This window comes from Arachis duranensis, chromosome 6, assembly GCF_000817695.3.
Source record: "Arachis duranensis cultivar V14167 chromosome 6, aradu.V14167.gnm2.J7QH, whole genome shotgun sequence".
Lineage (NCBI taxonomy): Eukaryota > Viridiplantae > Streptophyta > Magnoliopsida > Fabales > Fabaceae > Arachis > Arachis duranensis.
In genome coordinates this window covers 27021837-27036348 of record NC_029777.3, presented here as the reverse complement: position 1 = coordinate 27036348, position 14512 = coordinate 27021837, and the positions used below count along the sequence as shown (strand labels likewise).

At 35.8% G+C, this 14512-nt stretch overlaps 1 protein-coding gene across 1 annotated transcript; it reads right to left on the bottom strand.

The window, feature by feature from the left end:
• Positions 1-6443: 6443 nt before the first annotated feature.
• LOC107493485 (protein FAR1-RELATED SEQUENCE 5-like) lies at positions 6444-14090 on the bottom strand. The gene is made up of 6 exons (XM_016114581.1): positions 13042-14090; positions 12773-12954; positions 12447-12718; positions 11587-11667; positions 11230-11353; positions 6444-6655 (listed from the first exon to the last, which is right to left on the bottom strand). Exons 1-6 carry the CDS (start codon positions 14088-14090, stop codon positions 6444-6446), a joined length of 1920 nt encoding a protein of 639 aa, XP_015970067.1.
• Positions 14091-14512: the final 422 nt, after the last annotated feature.

The following is a 14512-nucleotide window of genomic DNA, read 5'->3' as shown; positions in this document are numbered from 1 at the left end:
TTTTTTCCTATATGAATAGGCAAAATATCTGGAAGATATGCTCAAGAATGACTCGTTCTATAAATACAACACTCCGTTCAGGCTAAGGATACTTGATTTTACATTTGTGGATACGCTAGAAACAGGAGAACAAGCTCCTGGCTCGTAAGGAATATCTGTGTTTGTGTTTTCCTCTTTGAAGTTTTTATCTACATAAACTAACCGCGTCTTATTTAACACAGTAATGATTGTGGGGTATGGGTGCCAACCTAGATGATAAACTACAGGAAGACGTATAGTTATACAATAAATGTAATTTTTTTTTACTAAAAAAATAGTACTTCATTTACTAATGTGTATGGTTTTGTTGGTAACCTAAAATATTTATATTTTTTAGGTTAATGATGGTACAAGGATGCGACTTGCATTGGATTTGATTCTAAGGCCCCACAACTTGATGCTGCATAATGTCATTGACTCTACTACCAGGAATTACAATAAGTATAAACAAAAGGATTCAAACAAAAATTAAAAAATCGTAATTGTCATGTAGTCATATTTAGTTTATATTAACTACTAAGAGTTGTTAGTTTCATCTCTTTTACTTAAAAAATTATTATGCACTATATTTTTTATGGACTCTTTTTGAAAATTAATATTTCTTTCCTTAGTTCAATTATAGTTGAATTTAGGTGAACCTTAATTTTTACTCTAGCATTTCGATTCCTTGAACCACTTTTGTGTTGTAAGCTGGACAAGTAATGGTTTTAATCAATGTTCTGAAAATCGGTTCGAATCGGCCGGTCAACCGGTTTAAAAGTGATCCGCTGCAAAAATAACTCTGGCAGATGCTAAAATCAACATTTTGAAAAACCGATATAAGACTGTTGAACCGGTCAGTCGAATCGAACCGGAACCCGGCCGGTTTTTTGAATTTTTGTGAAAAGCCAAAAACGGCGCCGCTTGGATTGAACCCTAACTATTACCCAACACTCACTCCAAAATGGCAAAACGCACAGCACTCCCCCCATCACCCTCGACCTTGAGCTACTCCTTCCTCATTGTCATCGAGCTCCTCCCTTACTCCCTGACTTCCGTCCAGCCACCGGCCTGCTACTTCCGCCGTTGCAACTTCGAGCTTCGAAGTCACCGTTGAAACTTCCTTTCCCTCCATCGTGCAGCCACCCTTCGGATTATATACTCTTCCTGAGCCAGAGGTGTGCTTGATATGTAGTTTCCCTATTTTGATTTTAACATGGTGCTCATTTGAAGGGCAATATTATTTAAAATACTCTGCTTTTGTCTTACTTCATATATACAGAAACCTAAAAGTGTACTACATTTTGTTTGTCATTGTTTTAAAAAAGACTTCATATATGCATTTTTAACAAGGTTCTGAAAATTTGTTCGAACCAGCCAGTCGAACCGTGAACTGATGAGCAAGATGGTTCAGTTAGAAGCTATAACCATTAAATTAAAAAAATCGTTATTGAACGGTCAAACCGGCTGAGAACCGATCGGTCGAACCGAACTGGAAGCTGACTGGTTTTAAAAAATCTTCACCAAACGGCGCTGTTGCGTTCATTGTGGAAACCCTAACTACGTGAACTTCTTCCCCAAAATCCAAATGAAGCACTCTGCCACTCTCTAACTCACGCAACCGTCCTCCTCCTTCCTCTCCAACTCGAGCTCTTCCCTCATTCCCACACATGCTTCATCCAGCCACCGCCGTCGAAGCCACCGCCTTGCTTGCCGGTCATCTCCACCACTGTTTGAACTTCGAAGCCACCATCATCGTTGTAACTGGTCTCACCAAGTTCCTCCATCGCGCAACCACTGTCCCACCACGCCGCCTCTGTCCCACCGTGCTAGCCCCACCGTCGTGCTCCTTGTCCCGCTCTGTGCTCTGTCTTGAAGGATCTAGTTCGTTCCTTAATTGATTGAGCAGGTAAGTACATTCATCTTCCCCTTTGACTAAGCCTGGTCGAGTTGGATTTTTCACAATGATACTACAATCTCTGCTCTCTTTAGAAGTTTATTTTTTTATTTTTTTAATTGTAATTGTTGTTTTAAACTTTTAATTGGTTAGTTAATCTATAAATTTTCATCTTGCTTCTTCAATTGTTGTTATCATTAGTCATTACTGTGATTTAGGACTGTTAATGATCTTGAATATTGATTCTGATATTCTTTGGTTCTATGAATTGATTGATTTGGTTCTGATAATTCTTGATTTGAACCTTGCTAAAGTTGTTCTGTTAACTAATTTGTTGGAATTAAACTTGAGCAACAACAAACTAGAAGGAAGCATCCCCTCTGACTTCAAGTCATTCGGAGCTCTTTATTCTCTTGATCTTAGTGGAAATTTGTTGAATGGAACAATACCAAGAGTGCTTGGAGAATTGAAGCACATGTAGTGGTTGAATCTCTCTCACAACAATTTTTCTGGCACAATTCCATCTAATTTTAATGGTAGGTCAAGCTTAACTTTGGTCATGTTATTGGTTCTGCTTCTTATCTTTGGATTATTAGCACTAACACTTTGTGTGATTGGTGTTTCAAAGAAATACAACCAGAAGAACAATTTTTCATATGGAGTCATGATGGAAAAATGGCATTTGAAACCATCATTAAAGCTGCCAATAATTTTGATGACAAAAATCACATTGTCATTGGAGGGCAATGATCTGTTTACAACGCTGAGTTGCCTTCAGGTACGGTTGTTGTTGTGAAAAAAACTTCACATGGAATCAGATGCGGATAATAAGTTCAATTGGAAGGCATTTGAAAATGAGATTAAAGCATTGATAGAATTCCAGCACCGAAACATCATAAAGCTGGATGGTTTTTGCTAACATCAACGATTCTTCTTTTTGGTATAGAAATAATAATTATATTTTATTATTTTTATTTATATTTTATTTATTATTTATTATAAAACCGTTATTTCGATTTAACCACGGTTGAACCTGTAAACTAGTAAACCAGTAACTAGAACGATTCGATGACCGGTTCAGTTTTCAGAACCTTGATTTTTAAAACTTTTGTCGATTTAGGTGAACTTCTTAGCCAAACTGGTGGCTTTGAAACCCGAAGATACTGTGCTTGGCATGATAAGAAATGTAATGCAAGGAAAAGATGAAGGTGTTGACAATGCTAGTATTGATGATGAAGGAAATGCTGAAAGGGTAAGTTGAATCGGCAAATGTGGTACTTAAGTGGAGTATGTTAAGTGTGAGTAGTAAGAAGTAAAAATTTAAAATGGGTTAAAAAAGCCTAGGATGAGGAGAACACACTGTGTTATGCAAATTTTAGGCAATAAATATATTATACGCAGCATATCAATGTGCTCCTTTTCTTCTGTCGTTTAGTTGTTAGGGGGGATTTTTAGCAAATTCTTTAGGAAAATAAATCATCTCTCTTTTCTTGCGTGACAACTTATTTAAAATTTTATACACAAATATCATCTATGAAACATTCTCCCCTATCTTGATTATGTTAACATACTCACCCTAAGTTTTATGCATGAATGCAAATTATAGCAACATAACATATATAACTTTCATTATAATCAGGTGAGTGCGATAGGAAGGAAGTCGCATCCAGTACGTTCTAGCATGTTTCTTGAGACCGTCTCCAAGTTAATGTCAAAGTTATACTTGTTACATTTTATTCTTTGGTACCTATCTTTTATGCATTTTTTTATTGTTTTTGTTGTCTACAGTGAATTTGAAGTGTTACGGGTTTCACCCATGTGATCATCTTATTAAAGTAGAGCTTGGGAGTTTATGCTAATTTTGTAAAAGAGCTTATTTGGTTTATGTTTCTTTTGGTTGAAAAATTTATGTTCCTGAAGAATTTCTTTGCAAAGATTTTATCATAGTATATGTTGCAGCTTATAAATGGAAATCAAATGAGCTCTAACTCTCTTGCATGCTTATGTCTTCCTGTTTGTTTGATTAAAGTGCTTGACTTATGTATTCTTAGGACTGAGTGAACTTATGTCTTCTTCTTAACAAAGCACTTCATTACTGAGATTTGTTTATCTATCACTAGAGAGGCAAAAAGGAATAAGTTGCGGGATTTGTGTCATTTTACTCAATCATTATTCATATACATTATGTAATAAATGTGGAAGTGAATATCCTTCTCTTTCTTTCAACCTTTGACATTGCTTTGTCATATGACATGCAACTACTTTTTCCCTCACTTTTCACTTTTCCTGTTTGGCTGTTTCCTTTGCTGTGCATATTTTTTTATTTTTTATTTTTGAAAAAAAAAGGATTGCTAGAAGAAGGAATGCACACTTGCTTAAGTACCCTGATGCCAAAGTAATAAACCTTGGAATTGGTGATACTACTGAACCCATTCCTGATGCCATAACTTCTGCAATGTCAAAGGTAAAACTTCAATGTGAATGAAGCTTCTATATTTTTCAAGTGTAGACTTTGAACACTAATATATGTTTTGCTCCCTCTCATAAAAACTGATTAGCATATCTTGTTTTCTATTTATCAGAGATCACATGCATTATCAACCGTAGAAGGATATAGTGGTTATGGAGCTGAACAAGGTGAAAAGGTATGTTGCATTGACATCTTCTAGAGCTTTTTTTGCTTTGCCCATTTTTCATTCTTGTATCCTTCCATACCTACTTTACTCTTTTGTCCTAGTTTCAATTGTAAACATAATTCATTGCAATGCTAACTGGAAAATAAGTGGTGCCCTTTTTTATCCTTGTAGAATTTCTGGAAAGATATTTTGACATCTTTGTCTAGGAGCCTCCAATCACATCCTCATATGTTTGTTTGTTGCATAGTATATGCATTTTCTCAACTGAAATTTTAGTGTAAAACAAATTTCTCAACTGAACAAATTCACAATTGAAAAATATAGTTACTTCATTTTTTAAATCTATTATGTTTTTTTCCTTCATTTTTTAATTCTAATTTATTTTTTCTTTGTTGCTAACTATTTTCCACATGAAAATTTATGATGCTTGGAATTCAGGCCATCTCTTATCTATGCAGCCATTAAGAAGTACAATTGATTAAATATTTTACCGTGATCTTGGCATTGAAGATGATGACATATTTGTCTCAGATGGAGCAAAGTGTGATATATCTCACCTTCAGGGACACAGAGGTTAGGGATGGCATGCAAATTAGCATCTAAAGTTTTCTACAAAGCAATCAACGAGCACTTCCTTAATCTAACTAAACAGTTTTAGAGTGCATGGTGCAATCAATGGAAACTGTGTTTTGGAGCTGAAATCTCAGGGAAAAAAAGAAAAGAAAAAAGAATGCTTGTGTATATCATCCTTACATGAATTGTACTATAGTATAGTAGTAGTAGTAATAGGCTTGCTTTGTTAATAAATATAAACATATTTGGAGTAATTTAATTCAAAATCCAAGTTTATATTATTTGCAAGTCATTATGGATGGTAAAATTTTTAGTCAAAAGTATTAGTATAGATTTGCGTACTCATTAGTTGTAATTTGAAAGTTATGTTATATCTGAGCATGCCTGCCTTCATGATAGCTCATCATAAGACTGCATGATTTCAAAGTTGAGAGTGAGAGATTAAAAATAGTTTTAATGAAGTTGTATCTAAGCTTAGTGGTTTCAATAAAGAAGTACTAAAAGAAACATAGTTAATGAATCAATATCTCCAAATTGCACAAGAACCCAATGCATTCCACCAAACTCATTTTTAAACAATGGAATTCCACAAAGCTCTCAAATTTTATAAAGAACACTTAACACCAATAAGCAAGGTGCGGTGAGACAATGCCACAGGAAGAGAAGCAGCGAAATTTACTTACTTAAACTATTAATTCTACAATGACATCAATTTTATATACCAGGTATTAAAAAGTGCTCTTAACACTTAAGCTAGACCATCTTTAGTACAAGGCCAATTTGGACAAGTATAAACACGCAATTTTTCTCTGTTCCCGCCTCTCTCCTCATCTCTAAGTACATGGCCAATTTGGACAAGTATATCATAAGCCATGTTTCTGATTTTTTTATTAACCTGCAAATATACTCTTCCAAATTTAGCACCACAGCAGCCTTATGAAGTTGAATTAAGAAACTATTTTCTGGTGAATCAGATGTCCTTGCCAAACAACATTCCCCAGTGCTCCGTATTGAAAAAATCATTGAAGAATGATCACCCACTGTTCATTGACATGATCAATCCAAGAACAGCCACAACATACTATTAAAAAAAAGAGACCGACTAGGTAGTAAAATGAAGAAATAAATACATTAACAGAACAAGATTTTATTCAAAATCAGCGTCAATAACACAATAAAAATAACGTCGTCAACATTTGTAATGATACAGCCTTATGAACCACCCCTAATGTTTATAAATTGATAGCACAAGCACTTGAAAGGGAGATAATCAGCAATTTTAACATGCATAAATTAAAAATATAATATATAGATTATAACTATGGCTTTCTGTTGTTGATGACACCATTCAAAAGTCCAGCCCATGTATTGCTATTACTGGGTCCACTAGAATATGACGAGACATGGAAAAACTGAGGATATGATGTAATTCTGGTAGTAGAAGGATATTGGTTGAAGTACGCCATGCCATTTGGAACATGATGAAAAGGAATAGGGAGGACTCCACTATAAGGTTGATAAGGATGGACCACTGGATAATGATGCAGGATATTGTGACAATCCTGGTGATAAACCACTATTTTATAGTTTATATTATGTTTAATTGTGTGGTTTTGTTGTGATCCTTACCCACTTATTCATCAATTTAGCATGCATTTAGATTTCCTTCCTGAATTTATTACATGTTTGAAAATTTCTTCCTAGGGACTTTAATTATTTAATTTTAATTCTCCTTTATTCCATTCGATGCTGTAATCTGTGTGTCAAGCGTTTCAGGCTTTATAGGGCATGAATGAGACGGAGATTGGAGAGGAAGCAAGCAAAAATGGAAGGAACACAAGAGTTGAGGAGATAACCAGCGAAAAGTGACGCGGTCGCCTGGCTCATGCGACCGCGCGAAGGAGCGCAAATCGCAGTGACGCGGCCGCATGGCTTGCGCGGCCGCGCGGATTGGAAAGCACAAGCAACGCAGTAGCATGGATGACGCGAACGCGTGAAGAGGAAAAGCGATAGCGACGCGTCCGCATGGACGACGCGATCGCGTGACATGCGCGATCTGCATAAACTGCAAAATCTGAAACCAGCGACTTTGGACCCTATTTCGGCCCAGTTTTCGGCCCGGAACAGCAGACTAGAGTCAGAGAATATGCAGAAACAAGAGACATTCATGGAGTAGTTTAGATCTAGTTTTTCACTCTCTTAGGTTTTTCTCTCTAGTTTTTAGAATTTTAATTTTTAATTGATCTTAGCATTGGAACATTGAGAAGAGTTATTTTCCTCATCAAGACTTCATCACTCTAGTTTGTTCTCTTAACTTGGTTTTATTCTTCCATGTTCTTTGTTATGTTCAATTTTGTCATTCAGATATTTTTATGATTAATTAATGCAAGGATTATTTCTTTTTAATTTAAATTCCATTCCAATAATCATGTTTTCTTTTAATTCCCTTTCATGTGCCATGGATTCTTTATTTACAATGCGTGAGTAGTTTCATTACTTGATGGGGAGTTGATTAAAAGGAACTCTTAAGTTGGAAGGATTGAAAAAAAATTTGTAATTGGGTTAAATGTTGGATTGCTATCCTGTCACCGACGCCAATCCCTTTGAACTAAGTGGGTTGCAACTTGTGAACAAATCTGGCATTTCCACTTGTTTGACTTTCTCTTACCTAGTAAGGGATAACCAAACAGAACAACTATTAATTATAAATTAATCTTACAATCACACCATCAATGATAGATATTCTAACCGATCAATTCCCAATCAAGGCCTCTTATTTTTATTATTTAAAATTCCTCAATTTAAATCCCAATTTACTTAGCTCAACTCTTTTTGGAATATCTGATTAATAAAACAGCATATTTTTCTGCAACTCGTTGGGAGACGACCTGGGACTTAAAACTCCCAGTAATTTTAATTAAACTTTCAGTGACATATTTCTAAATTGATAGGCAGATTTTCGGTGAGTTAAGAACTATACTTGCAACGTAACCATTTTAATAAATTTTTAATTCACCAGCTTCTGCATCCTCATCAATTTTTGGCGCCGTTGCCGGGGACTCTTGCAGAGCTGGGGACACCAAAGTCATGCTTCCACGGGATGATCAATATGTCCCTAATGGGAAATACCTTAGACTTTCAGCAGCCACTACAAGCCAGCCTACTGAGCCAGTTGAAGATATTCCTTCTTCAACACCATAAGCATCTACCACTGAGAAAGTGCTCCAGCAGATACTTGAAAAGTTGGATCGGCATGAACAAAAAGCAAAGATGAGAGAGCGCCGTAACGAGCGTCGATTCAAACACCTCAAGGAGCTACTCAAGGGACGCTTCAGAGACTCAGACACCCTGGACTCCATTTCTTTTACCAGCACCGGGAGCCATACTGGTCCCGACTGTGGAGATACTGCCACCAGCCCACCCCTGTTCCTGACAGATGACACCGAGGACGGTGCAAAGCCTTAAGTGTGGGGAGGTCGGTCAGTACCTGACTTCTAGAGGTAAATTCTCTTCTCTGACACCAATAATTAGGATATTTTAGTTAGATTTTTTTCTTTCTTTTATAGAATAGAATAAATTGCATAGGTTAGGATAGTTGCATGCATGTTCTACTTGATTGAAAAGACAATAAGTTTCTTTTAAAAAAATCTATCTTTACAAAATTTTACTAATTTTTTTCAAAGTTTTTATGATAAATCTGCTTGAGTTGTATTTGGAACATGATGTTTGAGCTAAAGAACACACAACCTGTGAAAGATTTGAGCCTTTATGTATGGTTACACTATTTAACCATAATTATTTTATTCTTGTGTGTTTACTTCTCTATGATTGTAATCTATATTTTGTTTTATCTTATATGTCCAATATTTATTATATTTACATGCTTGCACATGATTGAGGCCATTATTTGTTTAAACTCACTTATCCAAATCAAGCCTACCCTTTTCAATTACCCTTGTTAACCACTTTGAGCTTTTAAAACCCCATTTGTTCTATATTTCACCACATTACTAACCTTAAGCTGAAAAACAATTGCATATCCCAAATTGAATCTTTGGTTAGCTTAAGATAGAATTGTGTGTGCTAGTTAAATATGGGAAATTGTGGAAACAAAAGTTGTTAAGGGAATGTGTTATATTAGGTGAGAGCTTAGGTTAATTAAAGATTCAATTTATAAAGCTCACTTAGCCATATGTATATCCTTACCTGCACCTTGGCCCCATTACAACCCTGAAAAGACCTCATGATGTTTGCATTGGTATATTAACTGTTGTTGATTGGTTAGGAGAAAAACAAAAGTTAGAAAGCATGACTAGAGAAGAATAGAGTGATTACCCTATACACTAGAGATTAGAGCGTACATACATTATCAGTGAGGGTTCAATGCTTGAATTTTCATGTTTCCAGCCTTCATAAGCTATCTTCTTGCACCTTTATCTGTTTTATTATATGATGATAGAATTAGTGGAATTTGATTTGTAATTGTTTTGAAGGGCTTATTTACTTTTGATCAAGTGGATAATAATCATATAGTTGCATTTATTTATGTATGTAGGATTGCATTGCATTTCATGAGTTTCTGCATGTTCATACTTATTTCCTTGTCTCCTTCAATTTAGCATGAGGACATGCTAATGTTTAAGTGTGGGGAGGTTGATAAACCACTATTTTATAGTTTATATTGTGTTTAATTGTGTGGTTTTGTCGTGATCCTTACCCACTTATTCATCAATTTAGCATGCATTTAGATTTCCTTCCTGAATTTATTACATGTTTGAAAATTGCTTCCTAGAGACTTTAATTATTTAATTTTAATTCTCCTTTATTCCATTCGATGCCATAATCTGTGTGTCAAGCGTTTCAGGCTTTATAGGGCATGAATGACACGGAGATTGGAGAGGAGGCTAGCAAAAATGGAAGGAACACAAGAGTTTGAGGAGATAACCAGCGAAAAGTGACACGGTCGCATGGCTCACGCGACCGCGTGAAGGAGCGCAAATCGCAGTGACGCGGCCGCATGGCTTGCGCGGCCCCGCGGATTGGAAAGCACAAGCAACGCGGTAGCATGGACGACGCGAACGCGTGAAGAGGAAAAGCGCCAGCGACGCGTCTGCATGGACGACGCGATTGTGTGACATGTGCGATCTGCATAAACTGCAGAATCTGAAACCAGCAACTTTGGACCCTATTTCGGCCCAGTTTTTGGCCCAGAACAGCAGACTAGAGTCAGAGAATATGCAGAAACAAGAGACATTCATGGAGTAGTTTAGATCTAGTTTTTCACTCTCTTAGGTTTTTCTCTCTAGTTTTTAGAATTTTAATTTTCAATTGATCTTAGCGTTGAAACATTGAGAAGAGTTATTTTCCTCATCAAGACTTCATCACTCTAGTTTGTTCTCTTAACTTGGTTTTATTCTTCCATGTTCTTTGTTATGTTCAATTTTGTCATTCAGATATTTTTATGATTAATTAATGCAAGGATTATTTCTTTTTAATTTAAATTTCATTCCAATAATCATGTCTTCTTTTAATTCCCTTTCATGTGCCATGGATTCTTTATTTACAATGCATGAGTAGTTTCATTACTTGATGGGGAGTTGATTAAAAGGAACTCTTGAGTTGGAAGGATTGAAAGAAAATTTGTAATTGGGTTAAATGTTGGATTGCTATCCTGTCACCGACGCCAATCCCTTTGAACTAAGTGGGTTGCAACTTGTGAACAGATCTGGCATTTCCACTTGTTTGACTTTCTCTTACCTAGTAAGGGATAACCAAACAGAACAACTATTAATTATAAATTAATCTTACAATCACACCATCAATGATAGAGATTCTAACCGATCAATTCCCAGTCAAGGCCTCTTATTTTTATTATTTAAAATTCCTCAATTTAAATCCCAATTTACTTAGCTCAACACTTTTTGGAATATCTGATTAATAAAACAGCACATTTTTCTGCAACTCGTTGGGAGACGACCTGGGACTTAAAACTCCCAGTAATTTTAATTAAACTTTCAGTGACATATTTCTAAATTGATAGGCAGATTTTCGGTGAGTTAAGAACTATACTTGCAAGGTGACCATTTTAATAAATTTTTAATTCACCAGCTTCTGCATCTTCATCACCTGGTTTATTGGTTATGGCTGCATCTGGAACTTCTACCACTTCTATTCCTAATGTGTTGGTCTTATCTTTTAATATCTCTTGAGTTAGAATGATTTCTTCGATCTAAACATAAATCATAATTTTTAAATAATTACGATACAAAATTTTAAAAAAATAAATAAAGAAACTAGTCAGCTAGAGGCGAGTAAGACTTTTCCCAAAGTGTTGACCTCACTCACCCTTAATCTCTCAGTTGCACTTATGGTATTGGATTAAAATAATTTAAATTCAAATTAAGACTTTAATTTTCCTTCTTGAATTATCTAATATAAATTATTAGATATGCGAAATGTTACCTTCTGTCGACTTTTTTTGCCATTTGCTCTAATCTTTGGTGTCTCTGTCAATTTAGATACAGACTTCTTACTTCCACCACCCTTGAATTTTTTGTAACAGAATAATAAGAAATAATATAAGCACTACGAGAATAATATGTTGCATATTTGAATTGAAATGACAATAAATTTGATAAATGGTATAACATAAACAAGTTCTTACTTTAAAATTATTGTTATTGTGCACGGGTGTATTTTCTACTGATTTTGTGTTTTGAGAGGGAGTCTATTTATTGGCATCACATTCTTCAACCTGTTAAAAAAATTAAAAAATTGCTCAAAATATAGCAACTAAACATAAAAAGATTGATCAAAATCTGTCTGTAGGAACTAAAAGGCTAAAACATGTCGAAAGGTCTTCCATTAGATTTCTTTTCACCAATAATATATTGTCAAAAGACATTATATCCTTGTTACAAGCTACTATCTATTTCCCCCACAAATAAAATATCTGATACAAGATAACAAGTGTCTGAAAAAGGTTTGAAAACCAATAATAACCTTTGACAAATGTTAAAAAAATAACTAATTAAAAGCACTTGTCATACAGAAATCAATAACATTTTGCTAAATTAGCTCCGGTACAGGTTGAAGTATACATTATCGTTTATAAAGTGAAGACTTTAACAAAAGGAAATGCATGTATATTATTTTCAATCTTGCTGAAACCTTTAACCAAAGTTAAATTAAACTAAACATTATAAAAAATGAGGATTTCAACAAATAAGGGGACAAAAGTACCTCTGGTTTGACATCATTAGGATCTTCAATGTGAAAGGTAAGCATAAAGTAACTAATTAAGAAAGGTATTATATTAATACCATTGGTTCATCTTCAGCATTTGAGTATTCGGCGGGGGAGTCCTCCTTGACGAGTAATGGACATGTCCTAACGAAATGCATGCTTGACTTACAATGTGAACATTTTTGCCTCTTTTGGCCTATTGGAACCTTTTTTGGAGCACCTTTTGACTTCACAACAGCTGGATCACCTATTAGCGCTGACGTGGGGGAAAGCCTCGCTTGTGCATCACTTTTATTTTGCACCTTCGAAATTAGCTTAAGTAACTCACCTGAGATTTCCCTATAGTAGGCTGAATTTTTTGAAGAAATATCACAAAGCTTCTAACAAATTGATGCCATTGCACCGCATCTAAGTGTGGGCACTATATCATCAGCGGAGTCTTGCTCGCCAATTGAGCATATAAAATCACTCTTTGCATCTCTTGTCCATCTTTTCAGGATAAGAGATGAAGGGACGCATTTTGTATTGCGATACTTCAAAACCCCAAAGATGTGGGAGCACGGTAATCCACGAGTCTCAAATAGCCTGCACTCACACGCAAACAGGTCATTGTCTTTATTGTAAGCTACTTTAAATTGCCATTGCTAATTAAAATACTCACTCGTGTTGTACTCAACAATGTCTCCACTGTTTGGGCATTCAGTCACATTTAAGGCACCTGCTGCTTCTATCTCATCTTTCACAAGTTTGAAAATATTTCTAGTATAAAGTTCAGCAGCTTGTTTTTCAAAACTTTCCAAGCACGTAGTCAAAACAGAAAACTTATAAAAGGTTTCAAAGTTAGCAGTAAGATGGTTGTTTTGGTAATGCCTTAGTACTTCACTACATTTATGCATGAATTCAAGGAGACTGGTTTTACTGTCAACATAGTTCTTCAATAATGAATGAATTTCCTCACACTGTGATGTAGCTCTTATGCGGCCAAAGAAGTGCTCCCTCAAATATGTGGTAGCCCACTTCATTTTGTCATTATAAATGCCCTGGACCCATTCATTCTCGGCAAGTCCGTATTTGGATATGATCTCGCTCCATCTCTCTTCAAATATTTGTACGGTACATTGTCCATACAATAATATATTAAAATCGTCCCAAAAATGCTTGTTTTTTATATTCTGTACCGCATTACGATGCAGATGCCGTGCACAAAGGTGGTGTGGTATACCAGGAAATACTTCCAAGATAGCCCCTCTCGTAGCATGGTCTCCGTCTGTCACAACGCCTCCGGGTGGTTTTTCTGACATGATTTCCAAAAATTTCTTCAATGCCCACTTGAAAGTTTCGGACCTTTCATCTAAGAGCATGGCGCATCCAAAGATAGTTGTTTGGCCATGGTGGTTTGTCCCTGAAAATATGACTAAGGGCTTGTTGTAGACATTTTTCTTGTAAGTGGTGTCAAAAGCGAGTACATCGCCAAAACATTCGTAATCAACAACGCTTGCTCCATCAACCCACACCAAACTATCCAACCTACCATCCTTTAAGGTGAACTTTCCTAGAAATAATAGGTCACTGTCTGCCTTGGACAACAGATAGGCCAACGTAGCAAATGCATCACCGTCTTTCACTTTACCACGCCTAGTCTTACTAATGTGGTTATGTAAGTACTTGCTAGTAAAACCCACTTTATCGTATCCACCTTTTTGGGAAACCATGTAACCCATTATGTGGCAAGTTTTAACACCACATGCTCGCAAGCTGTCTGCTTGTGTTTTATCGGCTTCATTAAGCCCACGATTCGCGGTAATAAGATGTCTGTACTTAGCTGGACACAGTGGATGATTGTGTTCACTCTCAAAGACACTGACTTTCCACTTACCTGTTCTATAGTGACGAATGAACCGAATCCTTGCCCTGCAGTTGACACGAGTAATTGCCCTATGCTCCCTTTGCCAATTGTCCCTTTTAAGGTGCTTCCAATGTCTTTTTTATGCTTTATTGCAAACCAACTATCTTATATTAATGTTGCCATTAGCATCCACCGTCTTCAAGTCTTTTTGGGACAAAAATCCATAGCACTTTGCATATTTGGCATAAAATTCACAAACTTGAGATTCTGTATCAAACACCAGTCCCCATATGTCTT